This window comes from Panthera pardus, unplaced genomic scaffold (genome assembly GCF_024362965.1).
Source record: "Panthera pardus isolate Hobbes unplaced genomic scaffold, ASM2436296v1 HiC_scaffold_11, whole genome shotgun sequence".
NCBI classification, from domain to species: Eukaryota; Metazoa; Chordata; class Mammalia; order Carnivora; family Felidae; genus Panthera; species Panthera pardus.
The window spans coordinates 51,468,213-51,483,920 of NW_026526666.1; the positions used below are offsets into that span (position 1 = coordinate 51,468,213).

Sequence of the window (15,708 nt, forward strand, 5' to 3'; positions counted from 1 at the left end):
GTGTATACATATATATATTGTATATAAACTATTTCACATATATTTTATGATATATAGAGTGAGCAGAAGATTTAGCTTCATGGTGTCCTAATTGTCTTTTTCTCTGTTAGTTGAATTTTGATTGCAGTATTTTAGTATTTTGTATAGCTGTTACTAAGGACACAAGTAATACACTGTATGCTGTTCTGTTTTGTTTTTTAAAATGTTGGTCAAAGTATGCTAAATTAATTTAGTGTCTAAATTGATGGGTTATAGCTCACATTTTTAAAAGCACAGGCTTAGATCATTTAAAGATTCACTCCCTTGGGTGAGGAAGGAGCCCAGCCTCCTGTGGAAGATATGGTTGTTTGGAGAAAGATAAATAAAATCAGAGCTCTGTCAGCATAAAAGGGAGAAAGGGGACTATTAAGTAGGCAATCCTCTGTTTACCACATAAGTTGCCTCTGAAGTATTTCCTAACAGCGGGGCAGACTGTTCTACTCTTTCAGCAAAGCAAATTTCCCTTTATAAAATTTCTTGAGTCTCTCTACAGAAGAAAAATTACAGTTCTTTTATCAAAGTCCCAAATTAAGACTTCTGGGAAAGTTGGCAACATAAATACAAATTTATCCTGGCCAAAATGAATAACAAAAATAAGAAAAATAGACAAGAAAAATTCATTAAATTGAAACTGAGACATTTTATCTCAAACTGAAAGGAAATCTACTACATATTACAACATGAAGTAGTTTGAAAGAAGATTCCAGAAGTTGATTCACAATTCCATTTCCTAAGAGAAAGAAGAGTATTTAAAAAGCCAGTAGAAGATATTCTGAAAATTCTTCTTTTAATACCACTCCCTAGCCCCACCACCCAAATACTCAAAGAAAAAGGGTGTGTTACTAATGATGGGTCACAGAAAGATGGAAATTCCTCCCTTTTGGGATCCCTTTCCTCACTGCAAGTCAATAGCAGTCCAAGTCTGTGTTAGCAGTGTTTTTAAAGAAATGTGATGACCATACTTAGCCCTTTCTTTCTTTGGCTTCCTAGTATTGCTTCATATGGACTCAGGGGGGAAAACCTCCTAACTTGGAGGAGCAAGGTCTTGAAAGGGGAGTTGACAACAGAAGAGACAAGATACAATTTCCTAGGAACCATCTTTGCAAGTGTGAATAATAGCCACAAAGACAATTATGTAAAGAAAAAAATATATGATCCCATAAAACACTCTAAGAACTTTGAGGCCTTTCTTTGACTAAATGTCTCCTCAAACTGAATTGCTTACCCCAAGAGAGAGGTAAAGGACTCTAACCCAAGTGGCACTTCACCAGATCACCCATCACCATCACCACCTCATTAGAGTCATGAAGAGGTTTCACAAAACATACAGTGCACAGGAACAAATTTCCCCATAATGTTTCAGGGCTCCGGCTCCCTCACCAGGCAGCTCAGGCAGCTGAATGCCTGAACTTACAAGGTAACAACATGTGAATTTGCCTGTCAATTTCTAAGGGGAGAATTTAACAGTATCCAGATAAGCAGGGAGAGTAGCCAAAGAAATTTACTTCTTTTATATTTGGACTAGGATCAAACCTGGATTTAAGTGTCCGAATTCAAAGGTGAGTAGGAAAAACAAGAACGTGGGGCTTATTAAATATCACATAGCAAATAAAGGAGATAATTTAAAGATAGCTATGGTCACGTTCTGACAGAAATTGTACCCCATGAAACAGGAGAAATTTAGAAAATAATATTTTTATATGTTTAAGAGATTAAAGAACATAAGGGATTCTGTGAAATAAGATTTGAAGATATAAAAGATACATGTCAAAAATGAAATGATGCTGTGAGAGCTAAAAATATTATTTAAGTTTATTTATTTATTTTGAGAGACAGAGAGAGAGAGAGAGAGAGAGAGAGTGGAGGAGGAGCAGGGAGAGACAGAGAGTGCCAAGCAGGCTCTGAGCTGTCAGTGCACATACCTTGAGATTATGACCTGAGCCAAAATCAGTTATAAGTCAGGCACATAACCGAATGGGCCACCCAGGCGCCTCAGAGATAAAAATATTTTTAAGGTAATGAGTAATGATAATGCAGAACCTAAAATTATATTAAAAGTTGTGAAGAGTAGAATAAACATTGGAGTAAACCAAATCAAAGATCTGAAGAGCAAGTTTAGGAAAATCACATAGAATGCAACGTGAAGGGACAGAATTATGACTGGATCAGACAAGATAGTATATTGAGGTATCCAACACCGAGATAAACAATGTGTTTGAAAAAGAGAACAGAACAAATTGAATGAACTTGCTGCAAAAGGGCATAGGAAAACTATCTTTAAATAATAGAAATAGTCAAAGTCTCAATTTTGTTGATGCTTATATAAGTATATATATATATTTATCAGAATTCATCAAACTATACATGTAAAATGCATGCATTTAATTGTATGCAAATCATACTTCAATAAAGTTAAGTTAAAAAGAAAGCAAAAGATTAACACTGTAAAAGTCAAAAACTCCAAAATAATCTATTATATCTGAAGTGATCTGAAAGAAAATTATTTAATAATAATCTAGAATAATCTGAGGAGGAAGATGGCAGAGAAGTAGGGGGACCAGGATTTCCCTTGTCCCTCAAACCTAGCTGTATTAAGGTCAGAACACTTGGAACACCCAGGAAATCTATCCTCGGAGTGACAGAAAAATCTCCAGAGGTGGAGGGTGACAGCTTGGCGGGACAGAGGTACCTGTATGTGAATTGGGGGAGATAAAACAGAGTGGGCATGGAGGGCAGGGATCCCCTTCTGTGGAGAGACAAAAGGGAGAGAGAGAGAGAGAAACTGTGGATTGCGGTATTGTGTTGGAACAAGAGAAAAATCTCTCGGGACCAGGGACTGGGGAACGAGAAATATAATCGGTGCCAGTCTCTACTTTGCAAACAGCCTTAGGAGCTGAAGATCGGAGTTTTCAAAAGTGCGTGGCTTTCTCCAGACTGAAGCTGCTGTAGCGGTGTGAGCATGCCTTGGGAGGAGAGAGGAGACTAGCCCCAGGGCACGGGAGCGACCTCAGGGGTGCATAGGGAGAGGACAGTGCCCTCCCTTGAGTACTGGGGGAAGAGTGTATATTGCCCCCCCAAGGACAAAAGACCCTGCAGGCACCTGCCACATCTACAGGGCAGATTGGTGCTACCCCAGAACTGGGTCTGTGCAGTGTGGGATCCTTTAAAACATGGGGTTTTGAATCCCAGCTGAGTGCCTAGGAGGCACGGGAGACTGTGGAGCAGGGCAATCCCCCTGGTTGGGGAGGAGAGATTGGGGTGTCGCTATTTTTCTCCCCATCACCAACAGGGTGGAGCTTCAGGGAGCAGCACAGCAGCCCCCAGTGGAGGCGGGACCCACTTACACCAAACCCCACCCCTCTGAGCCTGGCAACTGTTTATCTAGTCAAGTGAGACTGACAAAGAGGGAACCAGATGGCCTCTCCTCCAGACCAGCACAACCAGCAGTCCCAGGCACCAACAGATAACTGTCCTGTGGTTTTGTGTGTTAGACTGTTGCTCCTTTTTTTTCTTTTTTCTTTCCTTCTCTTCTTTTTTCTCTTCTTTTTCTTTTTACCCTTTTCTTTTTTCCCCCCTTTGGAATCAGTCTCAAAGTTTCTGATTTGATTTTTGGTCAATTCTTATTTTATATATAAAATATATATTCTTTCTTTCTGTGCTTTGCTTGTCTGTGTAATCAGGCATTGTTACTCTATTCTTTTCACACCTTTTCTCTATTTCCTTTATTTTCCTTTCTCTCTCTCTCTGGATTAAGCCTTATAGTTTCTTTGATTCTCTCTGCTTGGTCTTTTCTTCACCCCTTTCATTTTTCTCTTTGTATGGGATCAGGTCCCTGGCCCTTTCCTTTCTTCCTGGGTTACTTCAATGAACAAATCAAAGCAAGTCTGGTGGAAGGTCTAAACAATCTGCCACTATAAGTAAGAAGCAGCTTTGTAGAAGACTGACCAGTGGGATAGAGCAGCCAACAGAGTGCACGCAATACACTACAAAAACACTTCCTGAAGTGCCAGGCCCTGGGCAGTGTATGACCCCTTTATAATACAGTAGTTCTCACAGGTGCAGGACACATAACAAGCATTTAACACACGTAAAAGACAGAAACCTAGCCAAAATGACAGAACGGAAGAATTCTCCTCAAAAGAAATTCCAGGGAGAAATGACATCCAGAGAATTGCTCAAAACAGATATAAAAAATATATATGAAAAGGATAATAGTCATAAAACTAATAGCCAGGCTTGAAAAAAGTGTAGAAGACAGCAGAGAATCTAGTGCTTCATAGATCAAAAGCCTAAGAACTAGTCACGATGAATTAAAACATGCTATAACTGAGATGCAAAATAAAGTAGATGCAGTGACAGAAAGGACGGAAGAGCAGAAGAGAGAATCGGAAGATAAAATTATGGAAAGTGATGAAGCTGAAAAAAAAGAGGGAAAGGAAATTATTAGACCATGAGGGGAGAATTAGAGACCTAAGGGAGTCAATGAAATGAATAGTATCCTTATCATAGGAGTTCCAGAAGAAAAAGAGGGAGAGAAAGGGGCAGGAGGTTTATTTGAACAAATTATAGCTGAGGAAACAGGCATCCAAGTCCAAGAGGCACAAAGAACTCCCTCCAAAGTCAACAAAAACAGGTCAACACCATGACATACCATAGTGAAACTGGCAAAATACAAAGAGAATTCTGAAAGCAGTTAGGGACAAACGGGCATTAACCTACAAGGGTAGATATATAAGGGTAGTAGCAAACCTTTCCACTGAAATTTGGCAGGCCAGAAGGGAGTGGCAGGAAATATTCAAAGTGCTGAATTGGAAAAATATACAGCCAAGAGTTCTTTATCCAGCAAGGCTGTTGTTCAGAATAGAAGGAGAGATAAAGGTTTTCCCAGACAAAAATTAAAGGAGTTCATGACCACTAAACCAGCCCTGCAGGAGATTCTAAGGGGGACCCAGTAAGTGGAAAGCAGCAAAGACTACAAAGGACCAGAGACATCACCACAAGCAAGAAATCTACAGATAACACAATGACACTAAATCCATATCTTTCAATAATCACTTTGATGTAAATGGACTAAATGCCCCAATCAAAAGATAGAGTATCAGAATGGATAAAAAAAAGCAAGAGCCATCTTTATGCTGCCTACAAGAGACTCATTTTAGACTAGATGACAATTGTAGATTGAAAGTGAGGGGATTGAGAACCATAGATCAGGCTAATGGACATCAGAAGAAAGGTGGAGTAGCTATACTTGTATCAGGCAACCTAGATTTTAAACCAAAGATCGTAACAAGGGATGAAGAAAGGCACTATATCATAATTAAGGGGTCTATCCATCAAGAAGAGCTAACAGTTTTAAATGTTTATGCTCCCAATGTGAGAGAACCCAAATATATAAATCAATTAATCACAAACATAAATAAATTTATAGATAACAATACCATGGTTGTAGGGGACTTTAATAGTCCACTTTTACAACAATGGACAGATCATCTAGGCAGAAAATCAATAAGGAAATAACGTCTTTGAATGACCCATTGGACCAGATGGACTTACAGATATATTCAGAAATTTTCATCCTAAAGCAGCAGAATACACATTCTTCTCAAGTGTACATGGAACAGTCTCTAAAATAGATCACATACTGGGTCACAAAACAGCTTTCAACAGTTACAGAAAGATTGAGATTATACTATGCATATTTTCAGATCACAAAGCTATGAAACTTGAAATCAACCATAAGAAGAAATTTGGAAAGCCCCAAAAACATGGAGGTTAAAGAACATCCTACTAATGAATGAATGGGTCAACCAGGAAATTAAAGAAGAAATTTAAAAATACATGGAAGCAAATGAAAATGAAAACATGGCATTAAACCCTTTAGGATGCAGCAAAGGCAGTCCTAAGAAGAAAATACATTGTATTTTCCAGAAGCAAGAAAGGTCCCAAATACATAACCAAATCTCACACCTAAAAGAACTAGAAAGGCAGAAACAAAGAAACCCCAAACCCAGCAGAAGAAGAGAAATAATAAAGATTAGAGCAGAAATAAAAAAATATAGAATCCAAAAAAAACCAAAAAAACCCAGTAGAACAGATCAATGAATCTAAGAGTTGATTTTTTTAAAAGACTAAACAAAATGGATAAACCCCTAGCCAGACTTCTCAAAAATAAAAGAAAAAGGACCCAAATAAATAAAATCAGAAATGAAAGAGGAGAGATCACAACCACCACCACAGGAATTCATACAATTATAAGAGAATACTGTGAAAAATCATATGCCAACAAACTGGACAATCTGTAAGAAATGGACAAACTCCTAGACACACACACTCTACCCAAACTCAAATGGGAAGAAATAGAAAATTTGAACAGACATAATCAGTGAAGAAATTGAATCGGTTACCAAAAATCTCCCAACAAACAAGAGTCCTGGGCCAGATAGCTTCCCAGGGGAATTCTACCAGACATTTAAAGAAGAGTAAATACATCTTCTGTTCAAGCTGTTCCAGAAAAGTAGAAATGGAAACTTCCAGACTCATTCTGTGAAGCCAGCAGAGCTCAGAGCAGAGCACAGAGAGTGATCTTCCTGAAGCATAAATCGAACTACTTTCTTATTCTGCTTAATACCTTCTAAATCACCTCTATTATAATCAGAATACTGTCTTAAGTTTTTGGTATGGCTTATGTGGCTCTCTATAATTTGGCTTCTGCTACCTGTCTCATCTTACTCCACTCTCCCCCTCATTCACTACACTCCAACAACATTGGCCTTCAGCTCCTTTACCATTCCAAGCTGATTTCACACTGAAACCTTTACACTTGCTGTTTCCTCTGCCTAGTAGTCTGTTTGCCCAGCTTTTCACCTGGCTGCCTCTTCTTTCTCAGACTTCAACTCAAATATGCCCTCCTGAGAGAAGCCTCTATAGCCACCATAGGTGAAGTACCATGGGTATATGTTTTTATAATACTTACAAGTGGTTGAAATTATTTTATGTATTTTTGTGTTTGTTTATTTGCTTGTTTGTTGACTATTTCCTTTCTCTAGAATAGAGCTTCTGTGGTAACCTGTTATGCTGAAATACTAATCCTTCAGCCTTCAAGAATGCAAGGGTTGGCCTTATGTCAGTCTGGCTACAAGAATACTCAAGTGTTTGTCCTCAGTGTACTGTATAAAAGAATATTAATTAGTATGTTTGCCATGATGTGGAAAATGTTGGGAAGCACTGCACTAGAATACAAACTACTTCAGGACAAGAGAAAAGTTGAATTTACTGCTCACATCATATGTGTCTGGGAGCACTTCAAAGAAAGTAGGGAAATATTGAAGTGTCCACCAGGCATATTTGGAAGAGTTCAACCCTAGACACTTCCTTCCTGCTAGGTGGCAAGATCTGTTTGACCTGTGCTACCCAACCTCCCCATTTACCAACAGTGTTTAACCATCTGAGGCTTCCTACTGGCTAATAATGACTTACGTGTTAGAGAGATTTGAAAATTTGAGAATGTCTTTCTTCCACAAAAATCTCCAAGGCCAGTTTTATGTTTGATTTGCCTGAGCCAAATAGATCCTTGGCTACAGTTGTTTCCAGTTCTATCTTGTTCACTTAAGAAATTCTTAACTTGGGTAGCTAGTACAGATCAAGCACTATACTGGAAGATTTCTATTGTTATTTTACACTGTAAAATATTTTATAGAAGGTATTTTCTAAATGCCATGATATATGAAAATCTTTTATAATTTCAGCTCAAACTGGAAAAAAACCTAGGGAATCATCTGATTTGGCTGGTCACTTAGAAGATTCTGTCAATAAAAGGTAATTTATTTTAACATTTTTCATATTTTATTGTGTTCAATGTTTTTAATAGGAAGAGTTATTTGTTTTATTTTTTACTGGACTGGAATGAATTTATTCTGGCTTATTATTACTTACAGTATGGGCCTATTATTATAGTATGGGCCTATTTAGGCCCATACTACAATCCAGTGACTGGTCTAAGAGTATCCTACTATTATACATTCATACCTTGAGCACATGCTCTATCTGCTTCAAGTTGACAGGCAAATGGAAAGAAGAACATGGGAAAATGAATGGAGAGAATACATTGTGTTTTTGTTGTATAGACAAGATTAATTTTACTACAATATGGATTTAAGAAAAATAGCTTTGTAGTTTTGTATAAAGTTCTGATCTTTCCCAGATCCTCAGACTCTGAGTAAAATCATATTAATCCAGCATGTTTTAAACTTTGGAGCAATAATGTATAGCCTCTTTAAGTTTATTCCAGTCCTTCTCTTTCTTTCTTAAGATGGTTATCTGAGTATGTGAATGAGATGCTCACTGGACTTTGTGACATTGAGGAAAAGGTACTTGAGCAAGTATTTTGGTCAATGTCCTTGTACTGCTGGTCTCATTTCTAGGTGTTCTGTGGCTGCTGACGTCTGTGGTTCATGAATATATGGTCTATTCTCTCTGAACTTGAATAGGCTCCATTCTCAACTCTCATTACTATGGTAGAACCCTCTGAGCCTCCATCATGACTTTCATCTGTCCTTAGACTGTCCATGCCTCACTTGTGCCAGGCCTTTGATGTGGGTTACCTCACCCCTGACACAGCAACCACTTTGGTAAGCCAAACTCAATGTCCTATGTCACATGTGAACCATAGGAAATATGGAATGAAAACTATATCCTCTTTCTGACTATAACCATACCATGCCATTGCATTCTGCTAGCAAAGTTGGGGCCACCCTATGTTGTCAGGAAGCTGCCTTGCAAAACACTTGTTTCCCAGAATCTCAACAAAGTATGTGGCAAATACTTCTTTATCTTCGGTATTCTTCTCAATCTACATAAGATACATCTTCCCCACTCAAAAGCCAAAGAGGCACGCATATATATATATATATATATATATGTATATATATATATATATATATACATATATATATATATACATATATATATATATATATTTACATATATATATACTCCTCTCCCCCCATTTTTGCTAATTCCCCCAAAAAGGCAGGAAGGAATACTCTTGCCAGATTGAAAGTGTGTGGCTGAGAGTTTGGGGAAGATGTTGTCAGTGACTTTTGGGGATCGGGGAGACAAGCAAGAACTGACAAACTAGAATCAACCCTTTATTTATGCTGAACTTGTGCTCATTTTCAGAAGAAAATCTCCCCCACAGATGGATGATTTTAGCACAAAAGAAAACAAAACCATCATAAATGACCAATTAAGTGAATATTGTTCAACAAGAAAGAAAAGCTTGCTCCCCTTATGCTTTGAGGATGAATTAAAAAAGCCAAATGCCAAGATAATCAACATTAGTCCAGCAAAGACAGTAACTTCTCACATGGTAATAATACCTACTATTGTTCAGGAAATATGTGCATAAGTACTACTTGCAGGAATCTTATATTCTAGTGACTAGAATCTTTGATAAATTATTTTTACTTCTCGGTTTTGCATTACAAAGTGACAACCGCCCTTAGATTCTTAGTGCTCTTTTTAGAACTGCCAACCCAAAACTGGGGATGCCTTTGCATCAACTGAAAATTTTGTGTTTTTCTTTATGAAAAAGGCTTTGTCAAACTTTCTTGATTATAAAAGAAATATAAAACAGATTTTGTATTTTTTAAATGACTGCATTGCTTTTCACTTTTCTAACTATTTTAGCTAACTGAATGAGAAAATACATACATTAAGGCTATTTGGTAGCTCACAGAGACTGTAGGAAGGCTGGAGAGACAATCTGGCCTGAGAGCTATCCAGTCAGGAGTCACCCATTTGTAACCCTAGACTGCTTCACCCAGACCCATGCTTTTGTTACACAGTTTATGACTCTGATGCTGGGCAGGAGATGCTATTTCTAAGACCCTTGCTATTGCTGCCTTTCAAAGCAGATTTATGTGCTACATTCTCACTAGAGTCATTTTCAAATAGCCCACCTTTAGTGCTTGCTTTCTCTGAACTGAAGACTATCTGAGGTGTATCTGATTGGCAGAGCCTGGGTCACATGCCTGTGCCCTAACCTCAAGGAAGGCTAATAAAGTTAGTTTCTGCCTCTATGTAAGAGTACAGAGATTTGTAAGGTAGAGAATTCCCAGAGGCATTGGACAGACCAAAAATAGAACAAATCCTCACTACTGTGGCTAAACAGGTATCACTGACATCCCAATGGATTGGAAAACCAGATCTTTCATTATCTTTTTAGTAATTATAAGCAATAATATACCTTTCTCACTAAGTATACTGATGTACAATTAGATGATCCTGGTTTCTTATGTCTTGAGTTGTCTTTCTAAAAGAAAGGTAGCAATCACTGACTTAAAGTTTGCAAAGTAAAAACTGATAATATGCATATTTGACCTGTTTCTTCGGAGTTAATCTTTTTACCCTATAATGGAAATATGGGAAAGAGTTTAATAAGTAGCTCATTCATACAAATTTTGCTATTACTGTAACAAAAATAGTCTATTTTTAAGTCAATCTATTACTTTGGCTATATTATTACACAAATATATATTGAGTGCTTTTTATGTGCTAAGTATTGTGGTAAGGGTTGGAGTATCAGAATAAATATAATATTATAAAGATACTTTTAGATGCTTGGAATTATTTATAACAGTATGCAGACTTTAATTTTGGCTTAAATTTGGCTTATCACCTTTGACTCAATTCATTTTTTGGTATGCCTTTTATTTCTGGACATAGAAACCTAAGAAATACCAGAGCAATGTCCCATCCCACCAACGATCCTATTTTTCCAATGACAACATCTCAGACATTTAAGGAATATATTTATTTTGTCATATCTCACTTTATTTCAGAAAGGATTTTCATAGGCCAAAAGTTCAGATTTTACCCCTAACATCTTGACAGAATATTAAGAGAAGGAAGTGTGCCACATATAAGCACATCTTTTTTGTGTGTTTCACTACCATTATTGTTCACATTAAAAACGTCTCTGTAGTCATTTTTAGGATACTTTACCATTTCATTTTCACGTTTAAAAATATATGTAGCCTTCTTGTCTCACTAGACTGATGACTAAGTACTCTTTTCTTTAATCCACAGGAACAAAATGACACAAATCCCATAATTTTCCATGAAACTGGATATGTGCAAATGTTACTTTTGACAAAAAATCGGCTTCCTCCCCATCGTATGGAAGATGAAAACATTTACCCACATAAAAGAGCAGATTTTGTCTTAGAAAGAAATTGTGAAACCCTCAAATCTTTAATTAGGGATCAATTTATTATTCCTTCCAAACCTAAAAGGATTATGGCTACAGCATGGAAAAGAAATATACAAGCAATATCTGTTGATGTGGGCCATAGAGTTGTAGAGAGTAAGCTAAGGAAGAAAACTAGTAAGAAGACATTTGAAAACGTATCCTGGAGTAAATTCTATAATTTCTCACAGACTTTTTCCAGCCTAACAAAAAATTTTATGGGCTTCCTTGATAAAACTGTTATTCAAGAAATGAGTGCTAGACATGGCAACTTTGAAAGAATGTTTTCTACAGTAAAACCAATTAGCAAATTCAGTACCTTACCTGTCAAATATTGTTTAAAGCCTTTAAAAAATATACTCAAAGTCCATAAATTAAATAATGTAACACCCTTGGATGATTTGTTAAACTAGTCAAGTGAAAATTAGGCCCCTCAAAAAATATTGTTTTACAGCAATATTTAGGTAACTAAAAGAAAATAGTGAAGCTCCAAGATCATAGAAGAAATTGTTACCTAAATAATATTCTAGTGGATGGTATAAAAAAGCATAACATAGAAATTGCAATTATAAATCAACAGTCATCTGTTCAAGAAAAGCCAACATTTTTAGTAAACAAAAGGACAAAATTAGGAAATAATTATCCACAAGAGGGACTAATACATGAATTTTTATGAACTCAATTAGATTCCTCAATCATCAGCATTTCTACAGTAAAGTGTGATTTGGGACCAAGAATGGCATTCACCATCTCTGGAAATTTGCTGTTGGAAGCCAAACAGCAACAGTAACCTTGCTCAATAATTGAATATCAAATAAGACAAATGCACCATTAACTTGATGCATGTGGAATTAATCATATATCAACATTTTGGATAATCATTGGAAAATAGGATTACATTAGTGATTCATGCAATTAAAAAGACTTTGTCAAATTTAAAATAGCTTTTTGTTAATAGACATTGAACTCATTCCTATACAACGCCTTTTTCAAGTATACTTTTGACTTTTTTTGGAATTGTTAAATAATTTAAAAGAATAACTTATTCACAATAAGCTAAAAATTTTTTGATACCATGTCCTACTGTTTTCAAGAAGTTGTATTTCAAAATTTCATTTTTAATCCATTTGTTTAAACTTTTTTTTTTAAATCTGAACTGTTAGTACATGAGGAGAAATAAGTTTAATTAGAAACATTTCCTTTAGAGGAAGGCTTTGGGGGTCTCTGGAAACTTTTAAAGGCAAGGACGTAAATATGTTCAAGGTTTCTGTTTCCACTTCAGACTGGAGGTTTTATTTACTGTGTTCCATCAATGCTCCTCTTGGGCACCTCTTCCCAAGTAGAGTCAGGTTTTGGCTCTAAAATAGAATGGCAAGGAGAGAAAATGGAGGTGGGGGAGGGGATGGGGAAGTACAAATGGAAACTCTGTAAATGAGGGAAGCGCAAGAGTGATGGATAAGATGATGGGCTTTTATCTAAGGCAAGAGCTTTAAGATAGGGTGATGGGCTCAGGTATATAGGAGGTAGAGGAGATGCATACATGCATCCTGGCTCTTTACCTTTCTTCTGGTTACTAGAGGAGTAGCAACAGCAGCAGGTCAAAGTTTTGAAGTCATGTGTCTCTTTTCCAGCAAATAAGGATTGATCCTCTTGTTCTCTTGGCTTGCTGTCATCCATTCTCTTCACTCCCCACTCCCGCCCCATCCTCATTTTCCCTCCTCCCAGGCTCACTGCAAAGCAAAACAGTATCCCTAGCTACCCTGCTGGCTCAGAAGATAAAACACAAACTTTTAAATCACTAACAATAAAAACAATAAGAAATAGAACACATACCTAGTAATAGCACAAGTAATGATGGTAGTTTTTCGTGATACTATAAGGTAATGAAATGTGGGCAGATATGACTAAACTTGAGCAAACAATGTAAACTGTCTGAGCCTTGGGTTACTGTATCCTTGCCTTGAGATGGGACAGTACCTTATTATAGTATTATTATTTTCAGTGTTAAAAAATTAATGTGGTGTGCCTTGAGCATAGTAAGCATTCATTAAAAATTCCCTTTCTATCTTCACCCTTTCCCCTGCTCTTAATATAACATCTCAAAAGATGTTCCCAAAAGTCTCTCACTCCAATCTTTTCTAAATTAAATGCTGGACCTAACTACAGTGTTTGAACTTTAGCCCAAAGTAGATGCAGATTAGAACTGAAGATTTTTATGTTAGTTGTTTTTGGAAGTTTCTGCTGGAACTTGTGAGCTTTATCTTTTAGGAAGAACTAAATCAACTTAACAATTCCATTTGGCTGAGAATTCTCCATTAAAACAACTGGACAGCTGGGAGCAGTGGATTCTGGGAAGGTAGTGACCTAAGCTCAGTACCTTTCTCTTCTACTCTCAGCTTCCATCTGTCATCTTCTAAGCCAGACAGCTGCTGAGATCGTCAAGCAGCGGGGTACAAGGTTAGACATGGTTTCTATTCTGATGTTGAGATCTGACTATGGCCCTGGAGACCAGATTCTGAGTCACAAGGCAATGACGGAGGTTGTGCTGTGTCCTGAGACCAGCTGGCTGTTGGGATCTGTGGATTACCAGAGGGAAAGATTGCCTTTGGTCTAATAAAAGTGTTTCTGGTCTCACTGGTCCCAAGAGGCCAGGAAGGAAACACCAAGCCTGTTAGAACACTGGGAAGTCAGAGATCAGTGAATTTTCCCTCAGATGCTTCACCAGGGGATTGTGGTCTGCTTGCTTCTAAAGCACCATTCCATAATGGGTTAGACTTTACCTTCCACCACTCAACAGTACTCTAGTTACTAGACATGGCAATAAACAGACCTGCACTTCCCTGAGCCAACTAAGAAAAGTAATAACTCATCTAAAGGGGCCCAGCAGCAGACAGTGGCCAGCCACACAGGACTGTAACAGAAAAAGGGCAAAATTATGAAAATTGACAGAAATATCATTTCAGGGATGAGGAGGAATAGGTAAACACAATAATTTTGTAGGATTAGCAATGAGAAAAATCATTAGAAAAAATAAAGTTGCTTCCTGTTTGCTAACCCTGCTAAGGCCAACTCTTTCAGTAACCAGTGATTAAATAAACAGAACACATAGAGCTGCTAGAGGAGACAAGGAACAATTTGATAAGAAAAATAATACAAACACTTAAGGAGATTCAAGTATAGCACACTATATGCACACACACACACACACACACACACACTTGCACACTCACTATACTATTTTCCTTAAGATATAGGTTGGATTTGTTATTACTTTCAAGCATAATCTTAATAGAAGAGTTAATGATTAATTGAATAGGATGTATAAGATTTCCAAATAAAAAGGGGAATGGGATTACTATGAAAAAACAAGGAAAATTTTAAAAAGAACCAATATACAATAAATCATAAAAATATTGAAATCAAGTCTCTGTCTTGATACTATATTTGAATAGGTTGAAATTTCCCATTAAAAGACAGGGACTTTCAGGCTGAGTTAAAAAAATAACACTTAACTATATACTGTTTATAAGAAATATAGTTAAAGCAATAAAGAAATCTTGAAAATAAAGTAGTGAGGAAAGAGATACCAAGCCAATGAAACAAAAAGAAGTTGGAGTGGAATTATTAATATCAGATAAACTAAAATTTAAGGTTAGAAACAATAAATAAGGACCTTATATGTTATGTAATAATGAAAATACAATATATTAAAACAGCATCTTTGGTGTTCTTTGTATATGCCAAAGAAGAAAGTGGCTAGTTATATAAAGTAAAAACTACTGGAATTCCCAGGAGAATGTAATAAAAATAAAATTATAGTGGAAGACCTCAGTTCATCTGTTTCAGAGTTAAACAAGTAAAACAAAATAAAACAAAACCCCAAAAATATGGATGCAGAGTAATTATACAATCTAATTAATAAAGTTGATGTAATGGATATGGACCTCAGTTTCTCTGCAACAGAGAAAATAAATTTTGGGTTTTGTTCTTAGAAAATTGATTGTATTGTGGACTATGCAGAAATACCCAATATTTTTTAAAACTTTTTTAATGTTTATTTTTGAGAGAGAGCAAGAGAGAGAGAGCGAGCATGAGTGGGGGAGGGGCAATGACAGAGAGAAAAAGACACAGAATCTGAAATAGGCTCTGGGCTCCGAGCTGTCAGCACAGAGCCCGACATGGGGCTTAAACCCACGAACCTCAAGATCATGACCTGAGCTGAAGTCAGATGCTTAACCAACTGAGCCACCCAGGCACCCCAAGAAATACCCAATGTTTTTAAAAATAAATATAGGGATTTAAAAAATCCAATAAAATTAAGAATAAGCATAAGGAAAATTCTAAATTTATTTACTATTTGAAAATAAGGGATGAAGAGGCCAAAACTCAAATTATAAGGTAGAAAATGAAAAGGAAACCAT

General features: G+C 36.7%; 1 protein-coding gene across 2 annotated transcripts in view; it reads left to right on the forward strand.

Annotated features, from left to right (window-relative positions):
- CUNH1orf141 (chromosome unknown C1orf141 homolog) overlaps positions 1–14,341 on the forward strand; it is a 64,126-nt gene extending 49,785 nt beyond the window's left edge. For both annotated transcript variants that reach the window (XM_053894203.1, XM_019448940.2), the window contains exons 7-9: positions 7,785–7,854; positions 9,217–9,406; positions 11,128–14,341. In XM_053894203.1, coding sequence (XP_053750178.1) covers positions 7,785–7,854; positions 9,217–9,406; positions 11,128–11,700 — 833 coding nt within the window. In that variant the 3' untranslated portion in view covers positions 11,701–14,341. The remainder of the gene's footprint in view (positions 1–7,784; positions 7,855–9,216; positions 9,407–11,127) is intronic.
- The last annotated feature ends 1,367 nt before the right edge of the window (positions 14,342–15,708 follow it).